General features: G+C 33.6%; 1 protein-coding gene across 6 annotated transcripts in view; it reads right to left on the bottom strand.

The window, feature by feature from the left end:
• BRWD1 (bromodomain and WD repeat domain containing 1) overlaps positions 1-15,023 on the bottom strand; it is a 200,572-nt gene that overhangs the window by 150,772 nt on the left and 34,777 nt on the right. For 4 of the 6 annotated variants that reach the window (XM_074300514.1, XM_074300511.1, XM_074300510.1 and 1 more), the window contains 5 exons: positions 14,680-14,780; positions 14,084-14,154; positions 13,117-13,217; positions 12,542-12,582; positions 3,331-3,429 (listed from right to left, as the gene is read on the bottom strand). In XM_074300514.1, coding sequence (XP_074156615.1) covers positions 3,331-3,429; positions 12,542-12,582; positions 13,117-13,217; positions 14,084-14,154; positions 14,680-14,780 — 413 coding nt within the window. Of the gene's footprint in view, positions 1-1,973; positions 2,041-3,330; positions 3,430-12,541; positions 12,583-13,116; positions 13,218-14,083; positions 14,155-14,679; positions 14,781-15,023 lie in introns of those variants that run through there. The other 2 variants (XR_012487991.1, XM_074300513.1) reach the window with 2 other exon arrangements.

Below are 15,023 nucleotides of genomic sequence, written 5' to 3'. Positions count from 1 at the left end.
AAATTTCAGCAAGTCACATAATCTCTAAAGGTCAGATCCTAAGTCAGCTACAGGAAGTGACATGACCCACAGGAAGCAAAAAACATTGGTGACCATTGGTCAATGATGGTTACTTCCTATCCAATGAAAAGACTTGGGTCTTTTGCTATTTACCCAGCTTTACTGTTTTCAGCTTGTCAGGTCTAGCATATATTGGGAGCTGAGATGCTTTCCATGTGTGCCCGGCCTCTCCTTGCAGGGACTAAATAAATGCTTTCTCTTTGTACCTGAAGATGTCTGATTAGTTAATTTGGGGAAGGGAGTCTAGCACCCATCCCACACAGCTCCAAGAATCTTCAATTGTTCAGTCTTTCTTAAACTACATATAAAATCAATTGTCAGCTATTGTAAATTTTATCATCTATTTTCTCATGTGAATTTATCTTATATTAGATCTTACCTCATGGAAAAACTAATTCTACTTCAAGAAGAAAATGGCTTTTTCATCTTTATATTCCTCAAGCACAGATATGACTTAGTCACTCCTCTACCTAAAAAATTTCAGTGCCTCTTTAAGATCAACATAAACTCCTCTAAATAAAAGGAATGTAAAACACCCTAACTAGTTCCAAACTAGTTTCATCAACTTAACTTTCCAGATCTATTTCATGTTATTGCCCTCACACACATACTAAACTCCTTCTTACCTGAGCATCACTTCCTATCTCCCACTTACAAACCATTTTGCAAAGGCTATCCTTCCAATTCTAACACTTTTTTTTCTTAATCTCTCATTCCTAGAATTTCTATATCCATTGTTTCAGTTGCTGCCTCCTGATTCCACCCTGGTTTTAGCAGTTCCCATCAAAAATAGTAGTTTGAATTTATTGTGAAATAGATACACACCATAATTCACTCTCCAATGTTAGAATTAGAAGAACCTTTGCGGATTTACAATAGGGAGAATTTCCTGACTAGGAATTTTCAATTGCAATCAAATCTCAGGTCTGAAAATGCATACACAATTGGTATGTAAATTGCCTCCCACAACCCCTATGGGGTTCAAGATGCATGAAGACAAGAAACATTTGCCTAACACAGTGCCTGTCATAGTAGTAAGTAATAGTAAATGTCATCTGAATTAAATATTAAGCTGAAAAAAAGTTTATTAATTGATGAATCAAACTACATTAATATGAGTAGACTTGAAATAAATAAGGATCTTTTGGCTGAATATAAGGATAGTTTTCTTCAGAAAGGCAAAAAACTTGGCAGAAATGGTTTCTTTATGTTCAAAAATCAAAAAACTCCTCTATAAATCTATTCCCCTTTTACTTCTCAGTCTTTTCACATTTTACTCCTTGCCACATATTCTTCAATCCAATCACACTGGCTTCCTGGCTGTTCCATGAACAAGATACTCTTTAGCCATTTTCTCTGTGTCCCCCTACTTGGAATGGTCTCCCTTCTCATTCCTACCCAATGGCTTCCCTGGCTTTTTTTGTTGAGAAATACTATTGATACTCATTATGGGTTCCTTGTATAAAGAAATTTAGATACATGAACCAACTAAAATCCCACCATTTATAGGAAATCTTTCCCAATCCCTCTTAATTCTAGTGCCTTTCTTTTATAAAGTATTTCTTATTTATCATATGTGTATGTGTGTGTATATATATATATATATATATATATATATATATGTGAGAGTATCTAGATACAGACACACACCACTGACACTTGTTTTCATGTGTGTATGTATCTGTGTATGTGTATTTGCTGTCTCCCTCAATATATAATGAACTCCTTGAGAACAGATTGTCTTTTGACTCTTTTTGTATTTCTAGGGCTTAGGATTTAGCATAGTATCTAACCAAGGTCACCTAAGTGAATAAATATTAATCTTGCTGCAAAGATAGCCATAAAGATTAAAAAAAAAACAAAACAAAAAACTATGAGATACAGAAACCACAAGCACATTTCACAAAACTTACCCAACGCCTTTCCATAATTAGAAACCTGCAATGATGCCAAAGAAGCCACAAAGAGCCAAAACACTACCTGAGGCAACAAAAAACAAAAACAAAGAAACACTACCTGAAGCAATAAAACTGAAAGAGATTATAGCTAGAGATACCACTAGAATACAATTCACTTATTTGGGGGAGAAAAATCCTTACAGAAGAAGGAAGATTAAGAATACTATTATTACATAGGGAAAGTGAAAACACATCTAAAGAAAGATTGAATCAACACTAAACTGAGCCAAGTCATTTCACAACCACTTACAGATTAACTGTCAGAGAATAACAAATAAACATTAGAACAAATCTATCGTTTCCATAATGTTCTTTTTTTCTTAATCAATGACCACAAAATTCATTTTGGACCTAAATCTCAGGCACTTAAGCCATTTCAAGCTTAAGACTTTCACTGGAAAAACAACTGAACAAGTAAACATGATAAAACAAATACTTCAAGTAATAAGTCTTAACTTTAGGAACTTTAGAGAAGGTATATCAACAAAAGCTACCAGAAGAATGGAAAAAAAATTAATGGATATTACTACTTCCAAAAGGCCAGTAACTATTGGTACATGTGTGTAATATTTTATCTTAATGAGAATGACCTATACTGAGAACAGAAAATATTTCTGCACAAACAACAAAAATTAAAGCAGATATTTCTATAGATACCAAACTATTCATAGAAATTTTTTTGATAATAATCAGAAAATGGGTTCACCAATCGGGGAGAATGAACAAACTGTGTTTTATATATATGTGATAGAATGTTTTTATGACATAAAAATGAAATATTTAGAAATTTTAAAAATTATTTTGAGTATCTGAATAAATGCTTAGAAAGAGGCATTTAACTAAGTAGAGCAATAAATGGTCTTTGTATAATCTCTGAAAATGAACAAAAATCAGAAGAATGCAGGGTTACCCTTGAAATCTCTTGTTAGGGGAAATGTCAGAATGCATAAGATTACAAATCCAATGGGGGCAGTTAGATGAGGCAATGGGTAGAGCACCAGCCCTGGAATCAAGAGGACCCGAGTTCAAACCAGACCTCAGACACTTAATACTTCCTAGGTGTTTGACCCTGAGCAAGTCATTTAACCCCAATTATCCCCCCAAAATTACAAGTACTGAAAAAAAAATTTTAGAAAAATTATCACACCCAATTCTGATTATACAATCCATCAGTTATTTATCAAATTTACAAATAACTTTCTAGAATTTAGCCTATGAAGAAAGTACTCTATTAATCCCTTTAATCAAAACACAAATTCATAATCTCCATAAACCAATCATTTCCCCTGATCAACAAGTCACCCCAACTTACCTTGACAATCTTGTTGCCATATCCAATAAAATACTTTTCCATTCTGGTTGCTCAAATTTCCAAATTCTTGCAGTTCCATCTCTGCTACCACTTAAGAAACTAAAAATAAATATTAAGAAAGATATCACACCTACTCACTTCAAAGTAAATTTTCATTTCACTGGAGACCACAGGAAGATAGTTTTAGATCTGGAATAAATCTTATAAAATTCATTCATTCTCCCATTCTACAAAATGACCTCTAGGTTAGGAGATGGAGTCTTGACCAATAATCCAAAAATAGTAAGAAGCAATAGTAAGGGACCAAGATTATTAGAACAAATGCAAAATTATTTTAACAGGACAAGTTTAGAGTCAAACAAGATGAAAGAAAATCATCCAGTCCACTCCCTCACTTTTCAGATGAGAAAATCAAGGTTAGGGATATGAAGTGCTTTCCCAAAGTTCTCATAACAGAGTTGGAGTTTGAAACTAAATGTTCTAGGTTTCCAAATTTAGCTGTACCATCATGCCTTTGTGAAAAATACTGATGAGTTAGGTTCCCAAGCTTTAAGGTAATGTAAGACAATAAGTATTCCTGACAAATGAGCTTTCGGAAGGAAAAACTGACTTGACTATAAAATTCTGATAAAGAGGTCTAGGCAAGAAACAGGCTTTAGATATGAACAGACAATTCTCAGATGATGAAATTGAAACTATATCCACTCATATGAAAGAGTGTTCCAAATCACTACTGATCAGAGAAATGCAAATTAAGACAACTCTGAGATACCACTACACACCTGTCAGATTGGCTAAGATGACAGGAACAAATAATGATGAATGTTGGAGGGGATGTGGGAAAACTGGGACACTAATACATTGTTGGTGGAGTTGTGAAAGAATCCAGCCATTCTGGAGAGCAATTTGGAACTATGCCCAAAAAGTTATCAAACTGTGCATACCCTTTGATCCAGCATTGCTGCTATTGGGCTTATATCCCAAAGAAATACTAAAGAGCAGAAAGGCACCTATATGTGCCAAAATGTTTGTGGCAGCTCTTTTTGTAGTAGCTAGAAACTGGAAGATGAATGGATGTCCATCAGTTGGAGAATGGTTGGGTAAATTATGGTATATGAATGTTATGGAATATTATTGCTCTGTAAGAAATGACCAGCAGGAGGAATACAGAGAGGCTTGGAGAGACTTACATCAACTGATGCTGAGTGAAATGAATAGAACCAGAAGATCGCTGTACACTTCAATGCTGTATGAAGATGTATTCTGATGGAAGTGGATATCTTCAACATAAAGAAGATCCAACTCACTTCCAGTTGATCAATGATGGACAGAAATAACTACACCCAGAGAAGGAACACTGGGAAGTGAATGTAAATTGTTAGCACTACTGTCTATCTACCCAGGTTACTTATACCTTCGAAATCTAATACTTAATGTGCAACAAGACAATGGTATTTACACACATATATTGTATCTAGGTTATATTGTAACATTATATTGTAAAATGTATGGGATTGCCTGTCATCAAGGGGAGGGAGTAGAGGGAGGGAGGGGATAATTTGGAAAAATGAATACAAGGGATAATATTATAGAAAGAAAAATTACTCATGCATATATACTGTGAAAAAAAATTATAAAAAAAATATTTCAAAAAAAAAAAAAAAAAAAAGAAAGAAACAGGCTTTAAACTGACAACTCGAAATATCAAACAACGGTAAGAAATACTCTATGAAGTTTCTTCCTAGTGAAAGTCCCAGCAGATAGCTCTGGGCTATGCCAGGCTTGCTGGATCTGCAGATGAGGGAATAGGGTCTAGGCCTAGGAAAAGGAGGAATCCCTGGGAGGAAGAGGGGAGGACACTCCCAGGACTAAGAAAAAAGAAAAAGTTGATGAGGGGAGCCCTGAAACTATCACTCTTTCTCTTGGATTTTGGGGGGAAAGCTCCCTTAGAGAAGCTGTCCTCAGAGAGACCCACCCCAAGGAATCCAAGATAAAGTGGTTTCATTCTGTTATCTGAGTGGGACTAGTTGAGTCCAGGACCACTCCTACTTAGCCAGATCTCCATCTAGTGAGATTTCTATCCAATTCTATTGAGTTGGAGATTAATCCAAGGACACTCATTCAAATGGAAAATTTCTATTCAATTCCAAAAATCCCTGATTCCAAATCAAACTGCACCCCCCCCAACCTCTAGCCATAAAAAGAGGCAATTTGGGGCTCTTTCCTTTTTTTTTTTCTTTTTTCCTGAGGCTGGGGTTAAGTGCCTTGCCCAGGGTCACACAACTAGGAAGTGTTAAGTGCCTGAGACCAATTTGAACTGAATTCAAGGCTGGTGCTCTATCCACTGCGCCACCTAGCTGCACCTAGCTCTGTCCTTGCAGAGGACCTAATCATACCAAAGAACCTCTCTCCCACCTTGGCCCAGCTGCAACTCTCTGCCTGTTGAAAAGACATTCGCTTTCAGTATTCCTGCCTCTAACTCTCTCACCTATTTCCCTAACAGAACCTCTTTTCTGGGATTTCTCTGCTAGAAACTTTTTCTTTCTGTGTCGGGACCCTGAGACTAAGAAAGTAAGCCTGCAAAAGCTGACTTCTGAATTCTAATAACAAACTTCTTTTGCCAGTTTAACTTTTCAGGTTCATAAATTCATTTATGAAGGACCTACACCGACCAGAAGGGGGTTACCATAACTCCCTGCCCTGTACTGAACGTAATCATTTTTGGCTCCCTGACCAGGAATCAAGGGGAGCTGAACCTCATCAAAATGACACAGGACTTTTGTTATGAAGGGCCAGAAAACCCTAAGATAAGGGATTTAAAGTATGCACACTAGAAAGGATCTCTAAATTATAATACCATTTCATAACTGGACTTATGTTTAAGTGTTTTAATTGTATTTGTTTTGTTATTTTTTCAGTTCATTCCTCTGTGCTGGCAAAATGTGTGTCATGTTTGTGCTGTGAGCAAAATTCTGTTATCTTGAATGATTTTAAATGCAGCCAGAGAGAAAAACTTCTAAGTGGTTCAGTCAGAAAGAACACTAGGAAAGATTTATTAACATCCCTAACTTCCACCTTAAAAGGAAAAACCTGACTTTTAAAAATAATTAAACAAACTACTAAGATGTTGTTTGGCTAAGGTACCACTCTGTAGAATTAATTTTAAGGAAATCTAAGAAAGATTTTGAAGAAAGCCCCACCACCTCCACTCCTTATTGCAAGGATGTGGGAATTAAGAGGTTGGTCTAATTAGAGTGAGAAAGAAATGAGACATGCAAGGGCCTTTAATCAAAGTACATTGAAGGGATATTATATAGAAAGGTAAATAATAAAGTTTAAACATGTAGGAATAAAAAGAGATGTTTGAGAATCTTCAGGAAAACAGAAAATCAGTAAGCTGCCACTTTAAAAACTTCAGCAAGCAAAAAACTTATTTTATTATCAGAAGGAAGGCCTGTGAAACCATGCCAGGAAGAATATCAAGGCAAAAGCCCATTTGAAGCAAAAACTAGTACTTAACCCTCTCCTCTTACAAAAGTGAAAAGGTTTGTGTAAGATGGGAAAACAACCAAGAGATAATTGAGTTTGACTAAAACTTCAAGTTAGAATTTTAGGGAATCTCACAAAGTAAAGCACTGCTTAAATTTTAAAATAACTCAAATTGGTTTATATTAAAATTTGGGAATTTGCCTTTTTATTTGGGTATAAGACTCAATTGTAAAAAGCAAAGAAATCTAGCACTAAGAGCAAATATGTATATGTTAACTCATGGATAATTTTTGTAAATGCTAAGAGTCTTGAGGTGTTAATAAATCTGAATTTAGTTTGAATTTTAAGCTAAATTCTGGCTTTGAAGCAAAGTTATTACCATTTATGAAAGTTATGAGGCTAACTAGTTTGTGATGGATTTACATTCTAACTGAATTTTAAGAATTATCAAGGAACTGGGGTGGAAAGCCCAAATCCTCCCTGAGAAATTCCAAAGCTGCAACAGAGGAAAAGAATAAACTGAACAACTAAGAGGTGGCAAAGTTTCTTTTATTAGCCTTGCTACCTCTGTTTTATAATATTTTGTAAATGTAATTTAGGGAATTGGGTTATTTCCATCTTTGCTAGAAAGAGGAAATTACAGCTAATCCCAATTGTCTATTACTTATGAAAATTCTAAGACTGTTAACTAAGTTATTTGTAATTACTGCCATTATATTAAAACCTAAAATTGGTAATTACTGTGTGGAACAAGAGATATGTGAAGCAACATTGGGAGGAATCCATGATAGATTGAGAAAGGAACTTGGTGCAAAAAAAAGATATTCAAAATTTCCCCTTATTGGAGAGTTGTGGGGTAGAAAAAGATGTTTCAGGATGGAGTGGTTAGATCATGTTACTATTGTGGGAAAAACAGCAACTTCAGAAGAGAGGGCCTAGAATTAAAGGAGAAGGAAAAAGTGGTGCCCCTCTTACCTTTTGAAGAAAATGAAAAGGGGCATCTGGGGTTCCTTCTTTCTAGACCCCATCAGAAACCCCTAGTAAATTTGAAGGATGGGACTAACTGGGAGCAAAAAGAAGAGTCAGTAGTTACGGGAGTGGAGAGATCCTCACTTTGTAAATCAGTCAGAATTTAAAAAACGTTTAATGATTAAGAGTAAAAAAAGATTTCCATATATCCATTATAGAAATCACCCCTGTATATGGGAAAAATTAAAGGATAAATATCCAAATTTTATATATCTCAAAAATTGGGAAATAATTTTCTAGGCAGAAATTTAATTATAAAATTGGAATTGGAATTAAAGGTGTTTAACTATGCACCCTCTTCTGATAAAATATGAATGGTAGAAATGGGGTTGGGGAGTTAAGGCTAGTTGAAGTGAACAGGGAGGAGCATCAAGTTCAATTCTTTCTTTAGGATCCCTGTTGACTCCCCTTAATATGAACGCTTGCTATGCTTCCTAAAACCATCTTGTCAGCCCTGGGAAAAGAGCTTGTTTGCATTTTATAGTTTCTAAACAAGGAAAGGATTTGAGAATCTAAAAGTTTGTTACATAAAAATGATTTCTAATGATCGCCTTTTATACCAGAATTAATTTAAATTTGAGGAGGACAAAGGGAGGAGGGGTGATCAAAGATGTTAAGTGAAATCCCTTATGTATGGTGAGATTTAGTAAACTGTTTAATTCGTTGTATTGAATCAATTACTATTTGAGATTAAATTTCCTGGGATTGTAACTGATATTGTATAGTCTGGAATTCAGGTATGATCATCTGATGGATCATAAGCCAATAATCCACCATCTGAAAGGATGCCACAAGCTACTCAGAGAAATGTGATCCTGAACAACATGTTACAGGTGGAGGAGATCTATAACTAAGCAACAACTCGGAGGGCAACCTTGGCCTCTGCTTCAGGGGCAATCTTCTGACTCTGTTTCCCAGTTGTGTTCCTTTGAATAGGAACATACCTGATTATTCCTGAGTCTAGCTATAAGGTAGGATTGTTATTGCACAATTGGTTGTTAACTATAACTATTCTTAAAATCAAACTGAGCTAAGGGTGCTTGAATCCTTTCATGTATACGCTTTTCAGGCTCAACAAACAAAACTGATAAAATTCAATGGTCAATGTCAGTCCTATATTATCAAAGGAAATACTGGCCAAGTAACAGTAAAGAGAAGTTGCAAAGAGGCAGCTGATGTAAGAAAAAACTTTAAGAATTAGAACCATATAAAAATGGAAAGGAAGATAGTATGTTCCTCCTTGCTTGAGGTCTTCAAGAAAAGACAACGTTGACTACTTATCTGGGAAACAGTTCATCCTATAATGGTACAAGCTATGCTTGATGTTCTCAGAGGTCCCTTCCTATTCTAAGAATCAATTGTGTAACAACTGTCCATTTTTCCTGACCTCTTGATAAAATAAAAGCACCCAGAGGGAGAAATAAAGAGGTAACAAGTGCCAGGCAAGACAGACTACTACTACCTTGACTATCATTTTCTTTCAGATTCTGCTGGAGACAATCCATGACCCTGTACCCAAGAGCTATGGGAGTGGCAGTAAAATGTCTTGGGAAGCCACCCCAGTGGGGATAAAGACTTAGCAATAATTCCTACTAAAACAAAAACTTGAACATCCAGAAAAGTAAGTTTTTGCCATCGAAATCTTTGGCAATCAATCTCAAATGATTTAACATAAAAAATGACCTAATTTTTATCAGTATAATGACATTAAATAAGAGGCATTAATATCTGCTCAGAACATGAATGGGACCTTTCTACCTGATTTGCAGTTAAAGCCTTCCATGTGTTATATACCTTAGTCATTTAGCACAATGCTTTTCATTTGACAGTATTTACTTCTCTCTCCAATCCCTTAACTATAAATGTATATTTATAAAAAACTATAATTTTCCTTAGTGAAAAAGCAATTTTTCCCCCTCACATTGTAACATAGACATTCCCTAAGGTGATGTCTTCGCCCCCCCCCTTTTTTTACCTCTGCTTTGATTATCTCATTTATTTCCTGTGCTTCAAGTGTCACTCATTGTGATATGATTCCAGACAAACATTTTTAACTGCCTATTTAGAAATAATAACACCTGACACACATAAAGCACATTAGTGTTCATCAAGTTCTCTATGTACATTTCTCATACCACTCTTACCTAAAAAAAAAAAAAAAAAAAAACCTCAATATATCTATAATTAATCTTATCTTTCCCATTAAACTACTCTTCCTCCTGTTTCAATTGCTGTACCATCTGTATCCTATTACCTGTGCTCTTAACCTCCAGAAATCTTTGACTCATTTCTCTCATTCCTAAATATCTAGTCCCCAGCTTCTTAAACTGGTTGTGACCCCATATGCCTTGTCATTAAATATTTGATTTGTATAACTATTTTAGATACCTATATACCTGGGGTCACATAAAAATTTCTTGGGCAAAAAGAGGTCCAAGTGGAAAAAGTTTAAGATGAACTCAAAGCACAATGGTTTATACCATTTCCGTGCACTGTTTTTTATACATTTCTTCTTCTTCACTTCCAGTTACCATAAGTCTCCTACTGTTTGGTCTTCAGGCCTGTTCTTGTCCCTCTACTTTCAAAATTCCAATGGCTTCCCACCAGCTAAATATTTATAGATAAATATCTTACACTTCCTTTCACCTTCATATTCTCTTTTGCACAATCAAAATGGATTATTCTGTGTTTTGTCTTGTGCTTTTCCACTACTTAATTCACACTGTTTTCTATGATCTAAAACCTTGTTCTCCATTGTCATTTTTCAAAAATCTTACTAATCTTTCAAGGATTACCCTAAACAACATCTTCTCCAGAAATCTTATATTTATATTATGTTCATCTGATGTTCTACTCATAACTATAGATTTAGTTCTAAGAAAAACATTAATATGAAAAAACAGTAAAACAGCATTTTTTGTTTTTGTTTTTTGAAAAAACAGTATTAAAGATCATAGGCTTTTAGATTTTCCCCAAAACCTGAAAATGCAAGCTCATAACTCTAGCTATATTTAATCCCTCTTATAGTGTTGTGACAGTTTTCTTTTAATTTCCTGACTCAGTTTCCCTAATTGTCCTATTCAGTTACTCTGCCTCAAGTTATAACTATTTAGGATAAAGGTCTTATATCTTTGACCTTAGGATATAATCATTCCCTCTTAATGTTTGTTGGGATAAAGGTCTTTATCCATTTTAGATGTTATTAGAGTATCAGGAGCCTCTCCAGTACCTCCCATTAGGTCATCCCCATCCAGGTACCTCTCCCATTATGTTATTGTTCTTGTTACCCTATAAAAGACTCTTGTATCTGATATTTGCAGCTGGATTCTTTGAGACAATAATCTCATTCAGTCCTGGGACCAAACTATGGATCCATTTGGTCCCAGTAAATCTCTCCATTTCAAATAAATTATTAAATTGTTCTCTAATCGCTATCTTGCTCAGTTTCTCTGGCATTAACAATAGCTGGTTGGAAGGCATGTAGAAAAGTATTTTGTGTGTACCTTAATAGATTGTAAATTTCTTTCAAATCCAAACTGCTGGATTCTTACCATTGAAGCTCACACAACTTTCATTTATTAAGCTGTAGTACAAAGTCCACACATAAGCATAGCAATGGCCTCCAGAGTGGAAAATGTATTATAAATGATTAGTGCTTATCACCCCTACTATATTTTATAATCCTTGAGGACAAGATCCATTGTTTCCCTATGGCACTTACTCACATTTCCCATCCATTTAATGAAAACATAAATACTATATAATGCAGTGTTAATGTTATAACTCAGGTGTTCTTTGATGTGGAAAGAAATATTCTATTAACAAAATTAATTCATGTGGACTACTATATCTCATCAGAATATGAAGTTACTCTATATTTGTTTCAAATGATCCATGTTTCAAATTTTCTAGCTGGAATTAATTTATAGTTCATCTAAAATTCTTTATGAATTCTCCTTTGGGCAAAAATAGCAATATACTAAGCTCTAACTAATCCTGTAAAGACAACTATAAACTTTAAATAATGAAAATGAAAACTCAACATGGATAAAGCAAAAGGTTAAAAAAAAATCATATATAATCAGAGAGATCCAAGAGAACAAAACAGAAACAGCTTTCATATGAACATGTAAGCCTTATGTAGCTAGATTAATTTCAAACTATGTCTTCACTATTAATTTCATATCATGTCCTAACTATGGAAGTTCATTTCATTGGCCTTTTAAAAAGGATCAAGTAAGTCCCAGTTAAGAGACAATAATTTGGAGAAAATATGGCATAAAAAATTTAAATAAAATTTAAACAGTCAAGATTTATTAAAAGTGCAAGATATATCTGTAGAGAAATGCAAACACTGATTAGGGAAAAGTAAATACAAAGTGTCCCAAAAGCCCAGATGCTAAGAAAATGGGACCATAAATGTAAAATAAGTTCTCCACTAAATATTGCTGAGAGGAAGCCAATAGGGTAGAGACAGGATTATGGTAAGAAAAAAAGGCAGATGAAAAAAAGATCCTTACAAAAGTAAGGACCTTAGAACTTAATTTTTCATCAAAGACAGAGAGAGTAAAATAACATTAAATTCCATGACTGCTATCCTATATTTGTATAGAGTTCATACATATATGTATGTACACAAACATAATTATGTCAATATATAACTAGTTCAAATTTTAATTTTTTTTAAACATACCGATCACCATTGTTAGAAAACTGGATACTATCGACTTTGTCCTAAAAAAGAAAAAGCATTAAATTTATTCAGTCTTTCATTCAAACATGAGTATTCTCCTCATATGACTTCCAAAATAATCCAGTATTTAGAAAAATACTTTAAAGTATCTTAAATACTTTAAAACTCTCTTTCACTTTTATGATTTAGTAACTATAAGAATTCTACCTCTTAGTTATAATAAAAAGCAAAAGAATTATAAAATACAACCATTAATTTCACCTTCACTAAACAGTTTATCTACAGAAAGCATTGTGATATGTATCTACAAATGGATAAAACACACCTCTGTTTAATAAAAGCCTATAAAAAAGGTTAGTTATAATTAGGTAGAATAACAATCTAAGATTTTTTAAATGAAATTGTTTATTCGAAAAAATTAAACTTCAATGGAAAGTTATCTTAATGTCTCTCTTAGGCTTAGAACCTAAAAATAATGTATACTCAACAGCAGCTCTTGCTGAGCAAAAATCTCAATACTTATAAATATTTTAAACAAATTAACACATATAATTAAAAACACAAATAGTACTTACAGTGTGACTTTCGAGTTCTGCTATTTTTTCAGGCATTTCAAAGCCCAAAAAATACATTCTGATTACATGATCAGTACTACCTGTTGCTAAGAACATGCCACCTGAAAAACAAAATTACAGAACAATGAAATGATACATTATATTTTTATAATACTTATTAATATGCATTTCAAATACTCCCATATCAAATTCTTAACAAGAATTTTTTTGAAAGCTCATAAAATTTTCTCAAATCTACTTTCGAGCAAATAGAATTTCTTACAATTTTTAATTCTAAAAACTAAAAAATGTGATCTGAAAACATTTATCATATTCACCAATTACTTTATAGCTTTTGGTGATACTCACATAGGTGCCTTCTTTAAATTGTGGAGCAAAAAGAGTAATTTTCAAAGACTGAATTTTATTCTACATTTAAGCTAAGCAAATAGTGACTAGCTATCTGAAATTCCATTATTAAAAAAAAAAAAAAAACAACTGCAAACAAACAAACAAAAAAAGATTTTTCAAGGAATTCTATGCCAATAAATCAACTATGATTTATAGTACAAAGAAAAAGAGTAAGACTACTCAAAGGTTTTGGTATGGAAGAGAATAAATTATATCACAAAAGAATTATGTAGTTCATTTAAAAAGTTACAAATAAAAGGTCACATTCAGAGGAAACCTAACTTTGGCATAATATGTTTAATTAATATCACTTAGTTAAGGGACATTCCCTTTCTAGATTGCTCCAACCTTATTTTTTGACAAGAGAAGAAAGCAAGCTAATATTTCTCATTCCTCTACTAGTCATGATGCCTCTATTGGAGCACAAAGAAAAAAAAAGGAAAATTTTAAATACACAGGTATATATCATAATTTCCAGCATAATAGGGTCATTCAATAAATGGTTTAAATAAATTAAACATTAAAAGTCATTCGTGTAAATTAATTTTTAAAAATATATTAAAATAAGTTACCTTACCAACACTAAAAGACGAACAAAGCATTTGAACCCCTGGTCTAGGTTTTTCAGTGAATTTCAAAGGACGATTACTTTTAAAAAATAAAAATGTTAAAAAAAAAATAAATTAGCACACTGATATTTACAATCATAACTTTAATAAGCTTAAATAAAAACCTGGACTCTAAAAATATTTCTTTCTACATATGATACAACTGTATGTGCCAGCAATTTTCCTAACATTAAAGCTACAGAAAAAGCCATTTAGTTGGTATAGGCAATATATATGAAAGGACAAATTGAAATTTTAGAATTTAGGAAAGGCACCCATATTGTCCCATTTACAAATATCTAGAATCAATTAGGATCCTATCATAAAATCATTGAATCATACATTTAGTGCTGGAAGGGTTATCACAGGCCATCAAATCCAACTCCCTCATCTGAAGGGCAAAAAAGTTTAGTTGCCCACAGTCACTTCTCTTAAGTATCTAAGGCAGGATTTAAATCCAAGACTTCTGAACATCCAATCAAGTTCAGTATTCTATCTTGCTTCCTGTGGCAATATTAATGAAGAAAAAATTGATGTGTAGTCATCTTTAAACAAAGTCACAAACCTGAATTTCATGGAATCTAAGTCCCACTGCCAAAAGCAAACTGTCCCATCTGCACCAGTAGACACCATGTATCTTTCAGAGCCATTAGCCTTTGGACTAAACTAAAATAGACAATAACACACACTCAGTTTCTATAACTTTATTACTTTAAAAAAAAAAATACACAACCAATTTCATTGTAACTTATTTTGGAAAACAGACTAACCTTTCAAAGTTGACCTCAAATGAAATTCCACAAGGAAAGAAGCTCTTAAAGAGTTTTTATCTTTGTATCCCTAATGCCAACTATACACAATACCCTGAATATAGTAGGTACTTAATGTTGCAAGAGTTGAACTGAATTG

The sequence above is a fragment of the Sminthopsis crassicaudata genome, chromosome 3, assembly GCF_048593235.1.
Source record: "Sminthopsis crassicaudata isolate SCR6 chromosome 3, ASM4859323v1, whole genome shotgun sequence".
Classification (NCBI taxonomy): Eukaryota; Metazoa; Chordata; class Mammalia; order Dasyuromorphia; family Dasyuridae; genus Sminthopsis; species Sminthopsis crassicaudata.
This window is presented reverse-complemented; position numbering and strand designations above follow the sequence as displayed.